Source organism: Protopterus annectens, chromosome 9.part0 (assembly GCF_019279795.1).
Source record: "Protopterus annectens isolate FY-2018-M chromosome 9.part0, PAN1.0, whole genome shotgun sequence".
In the NCBI taxonomy this organism is placed as follows: domain Eukaryota; kingdom Metazoa; phylum Chordata; order Ceratodontiformes; family Protopteridae; genus Protopterus; species Protopterus annectens.
Window position 1 is genome coordinate 1,515,126,258 of NC_056743.1, and position 20,741 is coordinate 1,515,146,998.

Below are 20,741 nucleotides of genomic sequence, written 5' to 3' on the forward strand. Positions count from 1 at the left end.
TGAATTCTTATGTACAAACACTCGTGCTTATCTTAAAAATTGTGTTACACAGGCATAAGTCAAGCACTCTGAAGAGCAGATGGTTTAAAATGTGTGTTTACAAAACAAGCATTGTGAAAAACAGCTGGCTTTGACATAATTGTGCAAAACATACATTTATATAAATAATTTTTATTACAAACAGATGCTGCCAAGAACAGCAAAAATGATTGCAATATGATAAGGCAATAATACTGATACAGGAAGAATAAAATTTAAATATGGCACTGTGATACAATATATCTACTGGATTGAGAAATGACTGTGATTTATAATAGTATAATAATAGAATATTCCTGTACTGATTTGTGAATATGCCCACAATCATACTATGTCATACTTCAGAGATGGAAGGAAGAACCTGAGCCCTGTGGGTTTTTCCCATATCTTACCACTGAAGCAATATATTGTGGTGTTTGTTGTTGCTTCAGAGCTATGTAATAAAGAATTTGTGTTCTTTGCTATTTTGTTTGCCTCAATAGAGTTTATCCTTTAAGCGAAATTCAAGTGAGGGATATGTGTCAGACAAATCATCGTCCTATGAAGCTCTCAATGAACTCGGTGCTGAGAGTCTGCAGAACCCAGACAAAACAGAGGCCTCAGGTAGCTATGTAAACAAGAAGCAGTGTTGAACTGAATGCACTGACCAAGCATGATTTGCACATTGTAAATATGCATTGATGCACTGACCCATTAACAATTCTCCCTATATAATATACTTACTGTAGGTGAAAGATTAAAAGGATTCTTGGAGGGTATGATTCTGTAATGGTGGAAGGACTGCCACATTTGGAGTGGTTATAAAATAATCATATGCTAAAATAACACTGTTTTCAATCTGAGAACTCACATGTTAGAGAAAAATAACATCCAGTTGCTTGTGCTAACCAAACATAATACTCACATAAAACCCTTTGTTCTCAATTTCTTCTTATTTTTGAAAACATATCTCTGCATGTTTGTGGGGTTTCTCATTAAGCATGACACATGCCTGTGATCTTGATTTAAATTAATCTTCTGCATTACATACATCTGAAATCACTTCTATATTTAAATCATAGGAAGATCTCTCTTGCTGTCTGCATTTTTCCGACGTATAAATGTTTATGGGCCTTTACTGGTGGACTCAGGCTACAGGTTTATCAAATGACTGAGTTCTAAGAATGAAAAGTTCATGATGGTACTATTATAATTAATTATTTATCACACAATTATCTACTGAGGTTATATATTTTAAGTATTTTATTATTTTGTACATTAGTTCATATAACAATAACCGATGATGTTGGTTTGGTAAACTGAAGATTTACCCATGGTTAGTGTGGTTTAATCATGAGGGTGAAGCCCAAGTGATTACACAAAGCCAATCATGAGTAAACCTTCAACATACCATACCCAGTAGTCGGTTATTGCCATTATACAATGACATTATTTAACAAAAAAATGACTTACTTTTCTTAAATAATGTATTTTTAGAATGGCTCCGTGGTGTTCTTCCACTTTGTTTCCTGACTGTGCCCTTTGATGATATACCGCACATGTGTTTGGGATTTGCATTCCGAGGCTTACTCAGTATATTACTGTTTTAGCAAGCAAGCAACATAGAAAGGACAATCTCCATTGCTATTTTTTTTTTTTTGAAAGAAAAAAAAAAGTGTAACCTCCTGACAGTTTAGCAGTACGAGAGAGGCAGGAAAATACAAGGAAAATCAGGTATGTTTTAGTTTATACAACATATCTGATTTTTCTTGTTATTTTCTGTGGTCTCGTATGTACCTCTCGATCTTATATTTAAAAAAAAATGTGAATATGTGTGCATTGTCTGAAGGAAAGAATTTCTGAAACTAAAATGCTTGTCAGTATTTAGTGACTTTGTTCCTCAGTGATTTGTTTGAAAAAAAAAAAGAATTTATGAAGAGCGAAGTCACTAAATAATATTTCAGTTTCAGAGTTTCTTTCATTCAGACTAATACATGGCTACCACAAAATAATAGAAAAAAAACTCTGGCCACTCAATGATACTTTAGCAGCCGGACGTATATCACTGGTATATTCTTAAATTACAGCGAGCACACTGGTTGGGCTGACCAATCAGCATGCTCCTCTTGGAATGTTTATGGCTAGTTATTGTATAATATGCACTAATTATTGTAAAGTGGTCCTCAAAATGTATTTTGGAATACTTACTTTTTATCTGATCCATTTTAAAAGTAATATTTAATTGCTGGCATTTAATAAACTACTTAGTCTGTGGTTTAATTGATATTACAATACGTTAGTTGATGCTGCAGGTTAGTGTCAAATTATTGTTTGTGTCATGTCTGAGGTATTAAGTTTATATTTATATTTTATTTTAATTGCAATATATCTAGTTTGAGGCATGATAATAAACGTAATTTGATTCTCACTCGGATATGACTGGTGCCAGTCAGCTTTGTGATAATTAGGTGTACAACAACACAAACTTGCCCAAATGACATATTCATTGCAGATGTCATTGTAGAAGAAACATTGCCCCCTGTAGCAAGGCCCTGCAAACTCATCAGAGTTGATTATGAAAAAGTTAAGGCTACAGGAGCGCAGGTTTAGCTTTTTATGAAGTGTCTGTGAAGGAACTGTCCAGAATTCAAACAGAAAAGTTATATTTCAAAGATACTGAGTATTTATTAGAAAGCATCATTAACATTAAACAGATGCATTACAAAATATTCACTTTATTGCAACAAAGCTATATTATAGTTAAAAACTGGTACATTTTCTCATTGATCTACAATAATGAACTTCAGAAACTGATAGTACATTTTCTCTAAAGTTTCTCACTGTGAAACTACAATGTGTGTGTGTGTGTGTGTGTGTGTGTGTGTGTGTGTGTGTGTGTGTGTGTGTGTGTGTGTGTGTGTGTGTGTGTGTGTGTGTGTGTTCCTGGAGGGGGCTTCCTATTCCACAGAAATTAATGGATGCAGAAAAGAATGATGTGGGCAGCCACCAAAGCAACAGAATTAATGGAAAAGCAAAGAGGGGGAGAACCATGCTCATGTGACAGGCATTGGGAAAATTGTGTCAGAGTGAGTGGACATGGCTTTTCTCTACTCCACTCTAGTCAACACAAAAACATTCTACATAAAGTTTACAGACTTGTAAATTCCTCATTTTATTTTTCAGTTGAACTAGCTGGTGAAGTGACTGTTTAGTTTAAGTGAATATTGTATACAAATTTCAAGCTAAACCACTCAAATTACCATAGTCAATGCATTGCTATAACCTAAGTCTGGTAGCTAGTTTATATGGGTAGCATCGTGCAAACCTGTGCCTGCAGATGCTAGATATTTAAATCCTTTCACTGCAGCATTCTATGGTTTGTGAAACTATGAAGGTGCATTTGAAGTACTCTAGCAATGTTATGGCTTTTATGGACAATGGTAAAAAAATAAAAGAGGAATGACAACTGCAAACATGCAGAAAAATAAGCAACTGGCATCTCTTTGCTCCCCTTTTCTTGCCATAGGAAAACAAAAAGAACAAGATTTCTGCCAATCTTTTACATGAAGCTTACCAGATATGTGTAGCATGAAGGTGGAGGGCCTCATCTGATAAACTATAGAAGTTATTTTAAATTGGAGCTACAGGCCTCTAGCACACTTCTAATGTTATTAACTCTGTTGGTCCCCATTGGGATTCCTCTCTCCTCTTGTAGGAGTTAGTTATGCTAATAACAGCAGCCCTAAAAATGAACTTCCACCATTATGTACTTATGGTTATATGTTGCAATCTGATATACCACATACTAAAATTTCTATTTATAATCTAGCAGCAAAGATGAATGAATTTGAAAAAGGGACTGTAATTAAGATGTCTGTTACAGTTGAATTCTTTCTAAATTAAACCAACTAGAAAACTGTTCAGCCTCTTTCAAAGTTGCCCTCACATCTTTAGAGGGGGAAAGACGATGAGAGATAATATAATTGTTAAAGGTTTGGGAAAAGAATACCCAAATGATAAATGAATGGAGACTTTATAAGAAATGTTCAACTCGTAGTCCATCCTCTAAAATGTTGTAACCTTGTACATTATAGAAAAAGTGCACAGAGGTCGGTCTAATTACCACAGTAGTATCCCCAAGACTACTGTATGTCAAACTGTTAAGTAGTCTGATCCATTTCTAGTACTGGTAGCTGCTAAGAAAAATAAGTTTTTTGGCATAAATATGACCTTAAATTTCATGTGATTTACTCAAAGATGATAAAGCAGAGAGAAACTCAGGAACCTCACATGGCCTTCCTGAAAACACTAGAGGGGATAAATGTATCACCAAACACCATCATACTAGGTGACTTCAATTACCCTAATATAGACTGGGAACACTACTCAAGCCCAAACACCCTAGCCCAAAAGTTCCTGGAATTCATAAACTCAAATGCCATGGAACAACTAGTCACCATCCCCACAAGAGGAGATAACATACTTGATCTCATCATCACGAACATGGGAGCACAATGTTCAACACCGGAGGTGTACCCCTCACTGGTGAGATCAGACCACAAACTAATCTCGCTGGAGGTCCTCATCCCACCCCACCTGAAATAAAAAAGACCACAGTAAAGAACTTCTCAAAAGCCGACTTCACACTTCTAAAGACTAGTGTGGTCTCCTTTAAGGCCCCGAGGCGGAAAACAGTACTCAAGCCACTGAATCACTTACAAATGCCTTCTACCAGCACCTGCAGGACTGCATGGATAAGGCAATCCCAAGCAAAACAAAGACTCTTTGTACCAAAGGCAAGCGTCCAGTCTGGTGGACCCCAGCCATAAACAAACTCTACAACAAAAGGAGGAAGCTACTACAAGATAGAGCAAAATCCTTAAAAGGTAAGACACCCTTGATCACTATAAGTAAAAAACTAAGAACTCATAAAATCATCCAAAGCAAATTTCGAGAGAAAAATAGCTAAAGACTCAAAAGACAATCATAAGGCCTTCTTTAGCTATGTTAGAAACCTGGGAGGAAACTCCCAGATATGCTCAGAGCTAGTTCAAAATGATGTGAAGATTACTGATCCTACAGACATTGCCAACATACTGGCTGACAGGTTCAGTGCAAACTTCTCCCCCCCAAAAGGAGAGATATCTATACCAAACGATTGCAGCCCCCCAAACATCTCCAGCGCCCAAGTGAGAACTGCTCTCTCCAAAGCAAAAACACAGCATCCATGGGACCTGATGGTGTCCCCGGCTGTGTGCTCCATGAACTCAATGAGGAATTAAACCCACAGCTAGGACAGCTGTTTAATCAAAGTCTTACCTCTGGATACGCACCCAGGAGTGGCGCACTGCAACTGTGGTACCACTTCACAAAGGCGGTGCCTCCACCGACCCTGGAAATTACCGCCCATTAGCTTGACAAGCCTTATCTGCAAAGCCATGGAGAGGATCATAATGGACCTCATAAATAAAGACATAGGGAATTTGCAGACTTTGGATCCAACCCAGTTTGGCTTTGTCAAAGGCAGATCATGCCTTTTAAACTTGGTTGACTTTTTCAAACAGTCACCAAAGCCATTGATGAGGGAAAGGCAGTCCATACAGCCTACCTCGATCTGGCTAAGGCCTTCGATACAATACCCCACTCGGGTATCATTGAAAAACTCATCAGCTTAAATGTCAACCCATACATCACAAGATGGGTTGCAAACTGGCTGAGTGACAGAACCCACAGGGTCAGAGTTGCTGGCGCCATGTCAGACTCAAAGCCTGTCACAAGTGGTGTCCCACAGGGCTCAGTCCTGGGCCCACTCTTGTTTGGCATCTACTTTTCCGGTACAAGCAAACACAGGAGGGTTATGGCTGACAAAGTTTGCAGATGACTGCAAACTGGGCCATAGTAGAAAACACATCTGATACAGATATCCTTCAGAAGGGTCTCACAGAAACGGATAACTGGTGCCAGAGCCACGGCCTAAAGTTAAATGCCAAAAAATGCATAGTCATACCCTTCGGGAAAAACAAGGTTACCCCTAGCTACCAAATAGGTGGCAATCCACTGAGCACAGAAGAAGTTATCAGGGACCTGGGGACCCAAGTTGATAGTAGTCTGTCATTCGACACCCATGTAGCTAAAGTAGTTAGGAAGACCTTCTACATTGCCCACCTTATCATGAAGGGATTCTCATCTAGATCAAGGGAGGTCATAGTCTCCCTTTACTCATCACTCATCAGACCAATGATTGAGTACAATGCCCCATTCGGAATGTATCTGACCCGACACTTGCAGCAGCTGGAGAGGCCACAAAAGTTCCTCACCAAAAGGATAAAGGGTCTCAAAAATCTGTCCTATGCTGCCCGACTGAAAGAACTCCAGCTCTATTCAGTCGCCACCGCTTGCTCAGAGGTGACCTTTGCCTAACATACAAGGCCATGTCAAACCCAGATTTGATGAATATGCTTCACCTCAAAAAATCTAGATCCATCAGAGCCACAAGGGCGGGAGACTTAAACCTTGACACGGCTATTAATAGGACGTGCTGGAGGGATAGATTCATCACCCAAAGACTCCCTATGCTGTGGAACAAAATCCCGGTACATGTGAGGCAGAGCACCTCGCTGGCCTTGTTCAAAAGAAATCTTGACCAATGGATGGGAGATCACAGATATACCCCAGGGATAACCTCAGTGTCACTGCTCGACAGAGGCACAGCAAAATAATGGGTATAGTTCCCCATACTAAAGGGGTGGCGTAAGCCACAAAACGATGGGCTAGGCTTGTAAATGCCCTCGGGCAGATAGCCTAGTATGAACCTATGAACCTATGAACCTATGAAAAAGGATGGCACCAAATGCCCAGATGCTGATACAGTGAGCAATTAAATTTAAAATATCATATTTTCTGATTTTATTCTCATCTTTATGTGGAAAATATTCAGTTACAAAGCTCATAACGTATCTTAAATTTCACAGATCTTCACGTGATTAATGTATCATGGTATTATTTATTACTTGATTATATGTACTCTAGTTTGTAAGCTTGAAAAGTTTAAATGATTGTTAACCCATAATTCCATAATTGATTTAATATCCATTTCCTTGTTGTATATATTTAGCTAGAAATGCAAATGGTGGTTTGGTTGGATTTTTTGTAATAACTGTACTCAGATTAATAGTTATAATATGGATATCATATCCCTTTCACATGCACCCCCTGAAATGCTTTTCCCACTCTTTTGATCCCATATTAGCCTTACAGATATAATGACATAGTTGTTGTCAGTTATTCCAGTTTTGAACCTGGCCACAGTGAACGACATTAATGTAAGGTGGCATGCTATATACTGAAAAAAAAAAGAATGGACAAACACCTGGTACCACGCTTTCAAAACAAGAACAAAATCTGAAATACATTTCGTCATTCCTTCAGACCAATACTTTATTACACACAGACTTAGAGATGATTGCCAAATAAAACTCAGCTCATAGAAGAGTAAAAAATGTCATCATATAAAGCACATCCAATCATGTCCCTTCTTTAAATCATATCTTACAATCGGTCTTAAACCACAGGGTATATCCAGTCATGTCGCTTATTCAAAAACATTTCTTGTACTTGGTCTTAAGCCACTGTTTATTTAGAACGCATTTAAAATTAATATAGTATTCAAGCCTGCTGAAGTTGTGACATTGAATCATATTTACTACTTATTTTTTGGTGTCCAAGATATTTTTAGCATCTCCATCCCGAGTGTGTTTTGTCCACAATGTGTAAGATTACAGGATTCTTGAGTTTGTTTTTTATGTGTTTGATACTATAGAACCAGATATTAAGGGTGTATTCAACAACAGAGGCCTAAGTGAGAAATCAAGGGCCAGTAGATTATTAGGAGTTACCTTTTCACAGGTATAGACAGTTATTTTGCATTCAATGAACTTTCTGAAAAGGCTGTCACATGGCTAACAATGCACAATTAAAGCTGGCATGTGACAGCACTAGAATGTAAGAAATAAGACGTAGGCTAACAAGGACTTCCAGAGTATTAATTCGATAAGGAAATAGTTATGCTAGGTAGATCAAGTAATCCTTATCTGCAAATGGTTTCTATGCAGATATATATGGAAATGAATATTGTAATGTTATGATTTCTACCAAAGAATTAAGCTATAGTCATATGTAGACCATTTCAATGTCACTTCCTAATCTGAGGAGCTAATGTTCACACTTCTTTATATATTTGTATGTCACTTTATCAACTAGAACTTGAAAGCCCTTTTACAAGGCAAAAACTCTTCCTCTCAAAAACAATATTTATAATTACAGAGACAATTGCAATAATTATTTACAACCCACTCTTAGTTTTCACTATTTCCCTACAATAACTAATTTTGAGCTTAACCTCTTTACAGTTACTATACGGCTTACAAGCTCCTTACTATGGGTGTGGGTAAAATCACCCACATACATAGCCAATTATCTAAAGCCTGGTACTCTTTACACAAGTTAACCAGCATTGCCATTCTTAGTTTTAGTTCCAAGCATATTGTCACATCCAAGTTTCTTTTCTGTCCATCTACCCAACTCTGGATTGTTGTAGATGCAGTGAGACGGGTATCAACGCCTCAACACTAGTAAAATAACAACTAAAAGCTAGAAGCTAAGAAAACATCTCAAGACTATAAATCATTGCTCAATAATAAGCATCAGTGGTACAGAATATATATTATTATGGGCACCTACTGTAAGCGACCTACATCAGTGGTACAGAATATATATTATTATGGCCACCTACTGTAAGTGGCCTGTATCAGTGGTACAGAATATATATTATTATGGGCACCTACTGTAAGCGACCTACATCAGTGGTACAGAATATATATTATTATGGCCACCTACTTTAAGTGGCCTATATCAGTGCTACAGAATTTATATTATTATGGGCACCTATTGAAAGTGACCTACATCAGTGGTAAAGAATATATATATCATTATGGGCACCTACTGTAAGTGGCCTATATCAGTGGTACAGATTATATATTTATTATGGGCAGCTACTGTAAGTGGCCTATGTCAGTGGTACAGAATATATATTATGGGCACCTACTGTAAGTGGCCTAATCAGTGGTACAGAATATATATTATTATGGGCACCTACTGTAAGTTGCCTATATCAGTGTTACAAAATATATACTATTATGGACACCTACTGTAAGTGCCTACATCCGTGGTGCAGAATATATATTATTATGGGCACCTACTATAAGTGGCCTATATCAGTGGTACAGATTATATATTGTTATGGGCACCTACTCTAAGTGGCCTATATCAGTGGTTCAGAATATATATTATTATAGGCACCTACTGTAAATGGCCCACATCAGTGGTACAGAATATATATTATTATGGACACCTACTGTATGTGGCCTATATCAGTGGTACAGAGTATATATTATTATAGGTATCTACTGTAAGTGGCCTATATCTCTTACAGAGCATGGAGAGTTCCATTTTTTATCCTTTCCCACCCACTCCACTCCTTTGATCCATTCCCTGTATTTGCACCCAGCTCACCTAGTCAAAACTGTAAATAGTGGAGGAAAAATTGGAACAATTGTGAGGTCACTGTAAAACCCTGAGTCACCAGATACTGAAAAAAACACATCTACAAACACAAATGCATGAAATGCATAAAGGCAAAAAACTCAAACTGTAAGCATCTTTTTGCAAAGGGACAAGCTTCACTGCACCCCAGATATGTGGGGGGGGGGGCAGGCCCATCACAATGTTATATACACTGTTTGGTTGTACAAACATAAAGAAAGGGAGAACTCTCACAAAGCAATGAAATCAGCTCTGGTGCACATATGGAACCTCCACTGGCAGTGAATTCTTATTGAAAACTCTCTTTGGTGTTTCACAGTTTGGTGTGTTGTGAGTCAGGGAGTTTTGTAGCTTGGTATGTTTGAGTCAGGGAGTTGCTCCTTGGGGAATTTCAACTTGGCAACCTGGAGAGCAACTGTGGCCATTTTTCTGTTCTTGCCTAACTTCTCCTTGTGTATTGGGACAACCTCTCCAGTAAGCAGCATACAGTGGCAACAGCATGCAGTGAGAGGAGCATGCAGTGGCAGCAGCATGCAGTGGCAGCAGCATGCAGTGAGAGCAGCATGCAGTGGCAGCAGCATGCAGTGAGTGCAGCATGCAGTGGCAGCAGCATGCAGTGGTAGTAGCCTGCAGTGACAGCAGCATGCAGTGGCAGCAGCATGCAGTGAGAGCAGCATGCAGTGGCAGCAGCATTCAGTCAGAGCAGCATGAGCATATTATTCACAATGTAAGCCGCTATCCCCTCAGGCAGACATTTCCTGCTAAGAAGCTAGTGATTCTTACTAGGTCTTCTAATCTCCCCAGTAGAATATCCAGTGGGACATATACCTCATGCCACAGTCTCTTCCTCCCCTAGAATAGTTCAGCCAGCAGTGTCCAGCTCCTGTCCAAGTCTCCCTGCTAGTTTTCCTGTGCTCTGGCCATTAACAAAGCCTGGGAGTTGGCTAGATCATAAGGAAGGTTCCATCTTTGTATGCCACAGAGTGAAAAGAACACGAGAATTTACTGATCAAACACCAAGATGTAAAAATCAGTGAAAATATAATTGATGTGAGGGATTTTAACCACCCAAATATTTACTATGCAAAACTAATCAACATCACAGAAATATGCTCAAACATTAACTGGCCATGTTAGTCAAAATATATACAGTAAAAATCCATGCAGACGTGACAATATTATACTGACAAAATTAGAATCTTTTCTTTCTGCTTCCAACCAGTACTTTTATTTTCTATAATTAACACAGATGATGTTTTTATCTTTAGCCTAAATATAAAATCAAACTACGTCAAATAAAATTATCCTTCCTAGACACTGCCAGTGCAAAGTATTTGTTACAATTGTTCATTGATAGGAATAATATGAAAACAGACTGCCCTTAAAAACCTGAATCAAGCTACTTAAGATATTTTCAAAAAAATTCTATGATATTATTAATTTCTGCATTCAAAAATGCATGTGTGAGATATAAATACACAGATGCATTCAACAAAAGACTTTCATATGCATGTTAAGATATAAAACAGATAAATGCTATTACTATACAGTTTTCAAAGATTACATCATTGTCATCATCATCATCACCTCCTTTTCCCATTGCACATGGGGTTGGGGTGTTCCATCAACTGCCACCACCTCGCAGAACTCAGAACCACTCTCCAGTCTTTTTGACAGTAATATTAGCCTGTCAAAGATCTTCTATCATAGACATCCTCAGTCTTTTGGCTGGGCATACTCGTCTCCTTTTCCCTTCTTCCTGTCTTTCCCAAATACTCTTTAACAAATTGCATTTTGTTTTCCTGCACATGACCAAACTTAGTAATCTGCTCTTGACCTTCACTAAAACTGGAACGACTTTGGCTTCCTCGCTGCTGGCTTCATTTCTTTATCTGCCCTATCCTGCTGTGTACATCCTACTTTCTGTTTCAAGCACTGCATCTCCATCACATCAAGCTTTCTGAGCTGCTCTGCTTTCGCTGCCATTATTTCTGAGCCATACAGCAGTTTTGTACACCTTACTTTTCAACTTATTTCCAATCGTTCTGCTGTGCATTATCCATGATACTTTTTGCCACTTGGCTGCAGCCCCTCTGATTCTTGCTTTGACCTCCTCAGTCACATCTTCCAGAAACTTAAATTTGTTAGTCTGTTCCAATCTTTTCTCTTGTATCTCACATTTCATCAACTTTTGGGCTTTCCCATTTGCTGCCATGAAAACTGTCCTGTTTGTAGTCAATTTTATCCCATGTGCCTTTAACTTTGCATTTCAGTCCCCTAGCAATAGATGAAGTTCTCATTCTGAGTCTGCTTCTATTACCACAAACCCCAGGATTTACTAATCATCCTTGTAAGACTAGATTAGTCTTACACGGAAACGCCAGTCTAAGAGTATGACAGCAGCGCGCCATGCATATTAATGAGGACGTGCTGCCTCAACTCTAAAGCTTACACGGAGCGTGGACGAGTGTAGGGGTCATGTCGGACTGCCGAGCAGTCCAAAAATCCACACCCCTGCTATGAAGAAACGCCTCAATTTCAAGTTACATGAGCGAGTCCGCTCACATGTGCACAATGTAACACTACACTCCCCCATATGTTAAAAAGCTGACAAAATTAAAAATAGAAAGATTTATTTTATTTATTTTTTATTTCATCCGATATAGCTGCCCATATATGCATGTGTTTGCGCGGGTTTGCCCATTGCTTAGCTACAGTTAGCAGCTTAGACACCAGAAGAGGGTAATAAGAAAAATATATGCAAATTTTGCAAAATAGCAGTAGTGTAGTGGTTAGAGTCTTCGCACAAAGAGGAGGCATTCCTGGTTCAAGTCCCACTAGTGCACGTTCCATTTTCTGTTGGAAATCTGTATACAAAAATATTTCCTGACATTTTTTATGTATAAGTTTTGTAAAAAGCATTGAAAAGTTAAATGTAGTAGTGAACGAATTATATATATGTTAAGGTGAAATGGTTATGCATTCTGAGGCATGACTACCCTATTTTAAGCAATATAAAGTACTGCTAAGCACATTTTACCAGTATTGAGCATATTAAAATCCAATTGGTCGTAGTTGCACACTGCGTTAAACAGCGCAATGTCTCTGTGCGTAGATGCGCACCATGCTAACCAGCGCAACAACAATGTATTTGGGCGTAGCTGCGCACCGTGCTAATCAGGGCAACATCGGGCAACATCGAGCAACATTGTGCAACATTAGGCAAGATCGGGCAAAGTAGAACAAAGTCGGTTAAACACGGCCACACCTCCTTTACTGTACCTTAACCAGTCAGGTCTGTCCAGTAGGAAAATAAAAAGCAGTGAGAGGGCTTGAACTCAGGATATTGTGCACTATAGTCACAGAACTTAACCATTAAGCCATGACAGCATTTCATAAACATGCACTTTTAACAGACACATATCTATCAAAGGAATTTTAAACATTGCCAACATCAGCTAAGCAGGCATGCCTACAGCTGAGTTTTTCCAAAAGTGGCCAATCACAAATAAGTGCGGGAAATGAGGCATATTTAAGCTCCACAGGTGGGAATACTTGCTATAACTGGTTGTAGCTTCCTTCTGCAGTCAGCATGGCCGGTGTTGGAGAAGGCACTCAATTTAGAGTGCAACGCTGGGGCATTGAGGAGTCCAAAGTAATGGTTTGGCTCCTTGTCCACAATCAAGAGGAAAGACTTCTGCGGGACCAGTCCCAGGGTACCCAATATAAAACAGAGGCCTGGAACAGTCTTTCCCATGATCTCACCAGTGCCACTGGTGTTCCTCGGACTGGTGAGTAGGTCAGGCACCATTATTCTGACCTGAAGTGACGTAGGGAGGATCAGCTGGACCAGTGGATCCAGCAATCCTGTGCGATGCCTAATGCCCCAGTACTGAGTAAGTAGCCATTCTATTAAGTAGTTAAGAATTGCTATGCTTGTCTATACTATGGATAGGCATGTCTCAATATCACTGCATTTACTTCACAGCTGCAGATGTCCAGGCTATAAACCAGCAAGCCCATGAAGATAGGCTGCAAAGGCTGCATCATCAGGCAGGTTAGTAATTATTCTGCATGTACTGTTATATAAAATGAATGAGAGAGCCTTCAAAAAGTGTTTTAACCCAATAAATAAAGGTGTAATAATCCTTTAATAAATTTGTAATTCCTGGAGTGCATCTGTGTCATTTTCTTTGATATGTTGTTATACTGTTGCATTCTACAAACAGTAGTGTTGTATTAAGCAGTGTCAACCCACACTTGGGTAGGCCCATATAACGTGGAGGGAGTGCCAGTAGCCTTTATGCATATTTAAGCCCTCAACTGTTGGTTCATGCCCAGCATGTACAGGTTAATCTGGCACATGAGTAGCTTGGTATCGTGTTCCCCAGAAATGTCAGTGTGCTGCCAGAAATGTAGGGAGCTGTTAACATATAACTGATACTTTCATCTGAACATATCTAGATAATTATATGAAAGTAGAGCTGTCAGTGTACCATCTTAGCAGTAGTGTGTGTGAGCAACTCTCAAAATATGTTGCAGTAACATCTGCATCTTGGACAGTTTGTATGTAAGATACAGCTCATGTATATAATGATCTAGCAAAATCCAATTGCACAATATAAGGACATTGGGTAGTGTAATAATACATGTAAGGGACATATAACTGCAGTTAATAGGAATGTAGTGAAAACTAGAAGGATATGTAAGTTATTAATTGAGCTATCTTTTTCCACACTACTCTATGTGCATAAAAAATGCAATTCCACACCTCAATCAGTATGTCTAATCTCAAAACATTTGTTGGGACATATGTCCTATTGGTTTATAAACATTTGCACTTATTTCTATGCATGTGCCCTGTTAAAATACCACAATATTGGTGGCCTGTTGCCATCAATTCAACCTGCATGCTGTTGTAATGCCCACTATTGTTCTATATATGCATGTGTTATACTTGCTTTTCAACTGTTGAAAATCTGGTGTGTTGGGTTAATGGGAATACTTCTGCATGCTGTTATAACTAATTGGGAATGCTTTTGACTGTTACTAACCCATATCTTTATTAAACTCTCCAAAACATAGTTCGTATGGGAAGGCCAGTCCCAGCGGACCCACCTGTCCCACCTCAGCTGGCCATGGCACCTGGCACCAGCAGATCTGGTGCCCAGCCTGGGACCTCCTCCTCCATTGGCCCTGTGCCACCTTCAGGTGGAAGCACTGCAGGGGATAGTGCTCAGCCCCTCCCATGCAAGCGTGGGTGGAGGAGGGGCACCTATCACCCTTTGAACGGTCCAGGCTATGATGCGTAGAGAGATTGAACATTCTGTTGCAGAACCTCTATGCCAGCTTGAGGCCCAAGTGGCACAACTCCCGAGTCAGCCTGCCCCTCCTACACAGCCCCCAGCACAGCCACCCTCTGGGTCGTGAAGGTGCAGTGGTGACTGCCCATGGGTGGGGACCTCAGTCCCACTGTTTCCATCTGGGGGATCATGGGCTTGCAATTTCTAAATATCTCTCCCTGTCAAAGGTGTTCACCCACCACATGTGTCATATACAGCCCCTGTATGTGTCTTGTTTGTCTTGTCTGTTTACCTCCCCAACCTACCTCCCCAAATATACCTACTCCCCCTACCCCATATTCCACTCTCACCTGAAAAAAAAAGGGCAATCTGCTCCCAAAAAAAAATAATTATGCCCCATACATAGCTGCCCATTTTGCACACATGTCCACTGGACACATGAAATGTTATTTAATTGGCATTACAACATACTTTGTTGTCCTCACCCCTCTCTCAGGGGTTGAAGGTTTCATATCTACCTCCAAATGTATTGCATATGCACAGCTATTGCTGTTGAAGAAATGGGCAGCTATGGACCTTCCCTACACCCGTCCTGCACATCCCAAGCTATTTTCCATGCTGTCTTTCTCTCTTTGTGCCCCTTTTTCACCACTTTCCTATCTCCCCATTTTTATTTTCTTTCAAAGAAATGAGCGCAGGAGTTAGCGGGAGTAAGCACTATTAAGCAGTAGTTAGCAGGTTTGCGCGAGTTTGTGCTTGTTTGCGCTTAGCTAAGCAATGCACAGCAATGCGCAAACCCATGCAAACCCGCTTACAACTGCTTAAAAGTGCCTTAGTCACTCTGTATGTGAGGGCCCTTGTTCTGCTCAGGAGCAAAATAAAACACATCTGTAAGTGTCGAACCCTGGACCTTGCACACATTACACAACATGAAGTACCACTAAGCCATGGTAGATATACATCCAATTGGTGCTTAAATAAACATATCATGCATCAGAATGAGTGAATGTAAAGGAAAAATAGGAATACCATACCACACATCTTGTTCTGTGGATGTTGACCAACAGTTGTTGTGGGATTACATTACATGACTGTGATAAGAGAAGCAGCCATTCTAACAGGAAATAATGTTACACCATCACTTTACAATCCCACACAGTATCACAGCAAGACAAACACTGGCAAATATGTTCAGGGCAGAGGCCATACCTCCCAACTTTTCAGGGATGTCCCTGATTTTGAAACAAATTTTAGCTCTGTCCCTCTGAATCCCACCGAAAACTACTGACTTTGGCCAGAAAGGTGGTGAATTACACTTAATGAATAATGATAATAATTAAGAGTTAGACACTTCTTTTACTTCAGAAAAGGTGTATTAATTCATATGCTCTGATTCTCTCAATGTCTCAACTTAATGGCACTAATATTTTAAAGGTGTCCCTGACTGTCCCTGACTTTTTCTTTACTTTTCCCTGAGTCTGTTCAAATATCTACCTGAGAGGTTAAGAGGTCTGGCAGAGGCAGAAACACAGAGGCATATCAGCCTTTCTGCTGTTACACACTGTGCAAATAGCTTTGGAAGGAGTTTCAGAAGCATACCCTTATGTAGGAATACAACACTAAAATACAAATGGATGTAGCCATGTACTGGTAGCAACCAACTGTAAGAATGCCATTGCTCTATTGCTGAAAAGACCTGGTGGTGCTCAGACAAAAAATAACAGGCTATTCTCTGGCTATCATGTGGATAGGTCCACAGTTGGGAGTTACGCAGACAGACTACTTGCCTTGATAAACTAACATGTACACAGCAACCCTGTAAGTCCAGCAAGATAAAATCCACACAATAGTACTTACGCTCTCTGTACTTCTGCAACCCTACCCAAATGTAGAATATACCTGTGTGTGCAGGGTCTACCAAGGATGTAGGTAAGCATACTCACAGTACTGAAATGTGTCCAGTTTTTCTGAGCAGATTGTGCTAATGTCAACACTAAAAAAGCACAAACTGTTTAGAACTGAGTAAATGAATATTCACAGTATAGCAGTTCACAAACAATTCTTGTGCCAAAGGAATACATCCCAGTAACTAGCTTTGTATGGCATTAATTGTAACAGTTGAAAAGAAAGTACATCTTTCCATGTATCTTGGGGTAGTGGGTGAGTACATTTCTTTACTGACAAGTGAGTACTGGAAGCAGCAACATTAGGTCTGAGTACAAAATGTAAAACTCTGGCTACACCCCTAGCTTCTGATATAAGAACTATACCAACCTTCTGTCTTACACAATGATGTCCAAAGCAAACAAGGATGATCTCCATCTTGGAAAGCTGAAAGGGCCACACCTACATGAGTCAGCAATTTATAGTACTAGGTTGCTATGACAGTGATTACTGCAATTACTACACAGCAGGCTGCATGCAATTAGCAAATGGTGGCCACTAATTAGTGCAGAGGCCATCACATGCTCTTGTGCAAACTCCTTTAAAAGCAGGCTGCAATCTCTGCCAACAAACTCAATCACTCTATTGCAGAGACTGACAGGGAGATAGAGAGAGAGAGAGAGAGAGAGAAAAGGAAAAAGAAAAAGAAATATTACCAAATCATACAAAGGAAAGGTATGTGACACATATGTATTTACTGGCATGTAGTAGATGTTATTGAAGAATAGTCTACATAATGTGAACCATTCATATGTGGCAGCAGTACTTCTTTATGATGTTCTGCTTAACTACAGCTATGGACGATACTGTGAGTACCTGTGAGCAGTGGGACATACCTGTGAAATGTGTAGCTCAGCATTAAATGTCAAAGATATGATCCATGTTATCTGTGTTCTGTACAGTAGTATGGCCAATGGCTGTTGGGGAGATTAGCGCTGACATTATATAAACATGGGTGTGACAGAACAACACATGCATAATAGTCATATTAAAGTGTAGCTTAGCATTGGCAACTGCTGTAGCAGTCTAGTATGCTTATCTAGCATCTGTAGCCATATATACCCCCCTAATGTTAGTGTGTGTTCATATGACATCTGGTTGTGTTGCAGCAAGTCCCAACAATTCAGCTGTGAGGTCCAGGGACTTACAATAATGTGGACCTTGTGTGTGTATGCCACACACATATGGAGAAATATATATGTGTCATATATATTCCCATCTGTATATGTGCATAGAGCAGGGGATATATTGCAACTGTTTGTGAAGGGTGGAGCTATATATGTTGGTGAAGGCTAGTATGTGCATATCTGTATGTAGGTTTTAGTGTGTGACAAACATGACAGCATACAGTGCTGGTATATGACATGTGGTGGTTAAACACTGTGGGTGGTTTGTTCAGTTTGCAATGTTGAAGCCAGTAAGGCCTGCTAAAGCTACCTGGGCTGTGAACACCTTCAATGCATTTACCCCAAGACTGTGTGATTTTATTACATTACTGTACACCTTACATCCTTTGTATAATTGATATTCTCACTATGAAAGGTGAAATGTATATGTGCCTACATATATATGTATATGTAGACCAATGGATGCGTATATATATATATATATATATATATATATATATATATATATATATATAGTTATATATACTCATACACACCTACATCTACTTGTTGCAATAGATTCTCTGTACTGTTGACTGACTGTGATGATCAATATGTTTGTGAATACGTCAAATATATGTATCTGTGGTATAGCTTAGTGGGAAACTGTTTATGTCATGGTATTACGGGTCCTTGCTTTGATCCTACCAAAAGCTGTGTATTCTGTTGCTAGGCAGAACAAGTGCTATTGCATACAGTGTGATTAAGTCCCTTGGTTTTAACTCGGGTGTGTCGTTGGAGGCTAAAGCACTACATCTATGATTATTGATTGGTACCGATGTTGAATCCAAATCCTGTGTATACTGTAGTACTACTTGAAGCTCTGGGCCTGTACAGCAAAGTATGGTGTATGTCCACATTGCTTGCATCCACTGTTTTGTGTGGTCCCTGTATTCATCACAGATTACATTTCTCAAGATTAAGGTTGTGTAATACTGGCACACAGTATTGTATAGTACACACTGAAAGCTTATCTGGGTTGTCATACCTTTGTGTCCTGTAATTATGTCTGATGTGTGTGTGGGTATGTCTGTAACATGTCCTTTGACATATGTGTGGTAAAACATATAGCTGCATATCTAGCAACATTCATAGTGTACTACAGCAGTATGTGACCTATATTCCCAGTTGTGCACATATTTTGGCCATGGGTTTGCCATTAACAAGTTGTGCAGTATAATAGTAATACATTTACTGGACCTTACACAGATTGTGCTGGATGATATATTTCTTTACACATCAGCTCAGCTTGATGTATATCTGCTGTGGCTAGGTGGTGCATCATGTTGCACACAGTGTGTGAGGTACTCTTGTATAGTCTTATATAGTGATTTTATTTTGTTGCTGTGCAGAACATGGTTCATTAGATAGAGAGTGAGCAAGGCACTTTCAAGCAGTTGTGGGGTGAGCAGTGATAAGTGGCAGTTATAGTACTTCACTCTCAGCTTATAGGTTGCTATATATGGCAGTTCAGTGATATCTGTACTGTACTGTACTGTATAATGTTAAATGTGCCATATGACTTGCTCAGACATATTTTTGTATTTATGTTTTCCAGGGATCATGGCCACTCACAGGAACCCCAGTTACAGTAGTGCTGAAGATGATATCATTACTAGCAGTATGATTCAGCACTACCATCTCATGTACTCAGGAACCAGCCAGGACCAGCAGGAGCGTACTGCAATGTGGCAAGATGTTGTCTGCAGGGTAAATGAGGTAGGCCTGCATAACCGGACATATGAGCAGGTACACCACCACTGCAGTGATCTTCTCAGACATGTCCATCAGCGTGCTGCTGATGTGCGTAGACAACAGCTTGCAACAGGAGGTGGTGTTAATATCCATCCCCCCCTCTCCAGAGTAGAGGAGCTGCTCCAGAGCCTGGTGGCACCTGTCCAACAACAACAGCAGCAGACATACACCATGATGGAGGTTGGAGCCACCCAGCAAGCACACATAGGGCATGCAGGTAACATTGCATATCTGTAGACTACTGTTATCTGTATTGGTAGATCGTGCATATGTTTGATGTGGAGACTGTCGTTCAAAGATGTGGAGCCTGTTGTTGTGCAATACTGATCATTTGGAACATAATCTGTAGCCCTGTGAATGGAAACTGTTGTTGTACTGTAAGATTGCAAACACACAGTAGCAAAGCCAAAGTTGTGGCCACTGACAAACTGTCTCATCTCTGTGTAGGTCCCTCTGGGGTGACATCAAGGCAGCGGACAGATGCTGATGAGTGTGTTCTACATTTATTATTGTAAATAAAAAGTGCATGCCATAGTTAAGGTGTAGGCCATGTACACATGTAACACACCTACCCATAATGCATGCTGTGCATGTCTGATATAAGAGCACGCACATCTCACTAATGTGATTAGATGCCTCAAACACATGCAATACCCAGACCATCTCAAACAAATGTGGCTAGACTGTAGTGACCATTGGATAGGCACAGTTGATACTCAGCATGCACATAACATACACATCTATGTCATACACCAAGCATTTTAACATGCTACACATAAAGGATTCCCAAACCCTCTGTAAAGACACACTCCAGTATCCAAAATCTCATCCACACATTATACATACTATACCTGAGGGGTAGAGGCCTATCATGGGGCATTTAAACACTCTGCAACACACTACACATTCATGTCAGATAATGCTCCTTACTGGCCACCTTACAAACTCACATAAC

The 20,741-nt window shown here is 39.7% G+C and overlaps 1 protein-coding gene across 4 annotated transcripts in view; it reads left to right on the top strand.

Annotated features, from left to right (window-relative positions):
* Positions 1-20,741, top strand: part of LOC122812148 (GEM interacting protein) — a 1,774,188-nt gene that overhangs the window by 1,715,772 nt on the left and 37,675 nt on the right. For 3 of the 4 annotated variants that reach the window (XM_044084456.1, XM_044084457.1, XM_044084458.1), the window contains one exon: positions 522-642. The exons of the other annotated variant lie outside the window; for it this stretch is intronic. In XM_044084456.1, the coding sequence (XP_043940391.1) occupies positions 522-642 (121 nt within the window). The remainder of the gene's footprint in view (positions 1-521; positions 643-20,741) is intronic. 4 annotated transcript variants of the gene reach the window in all.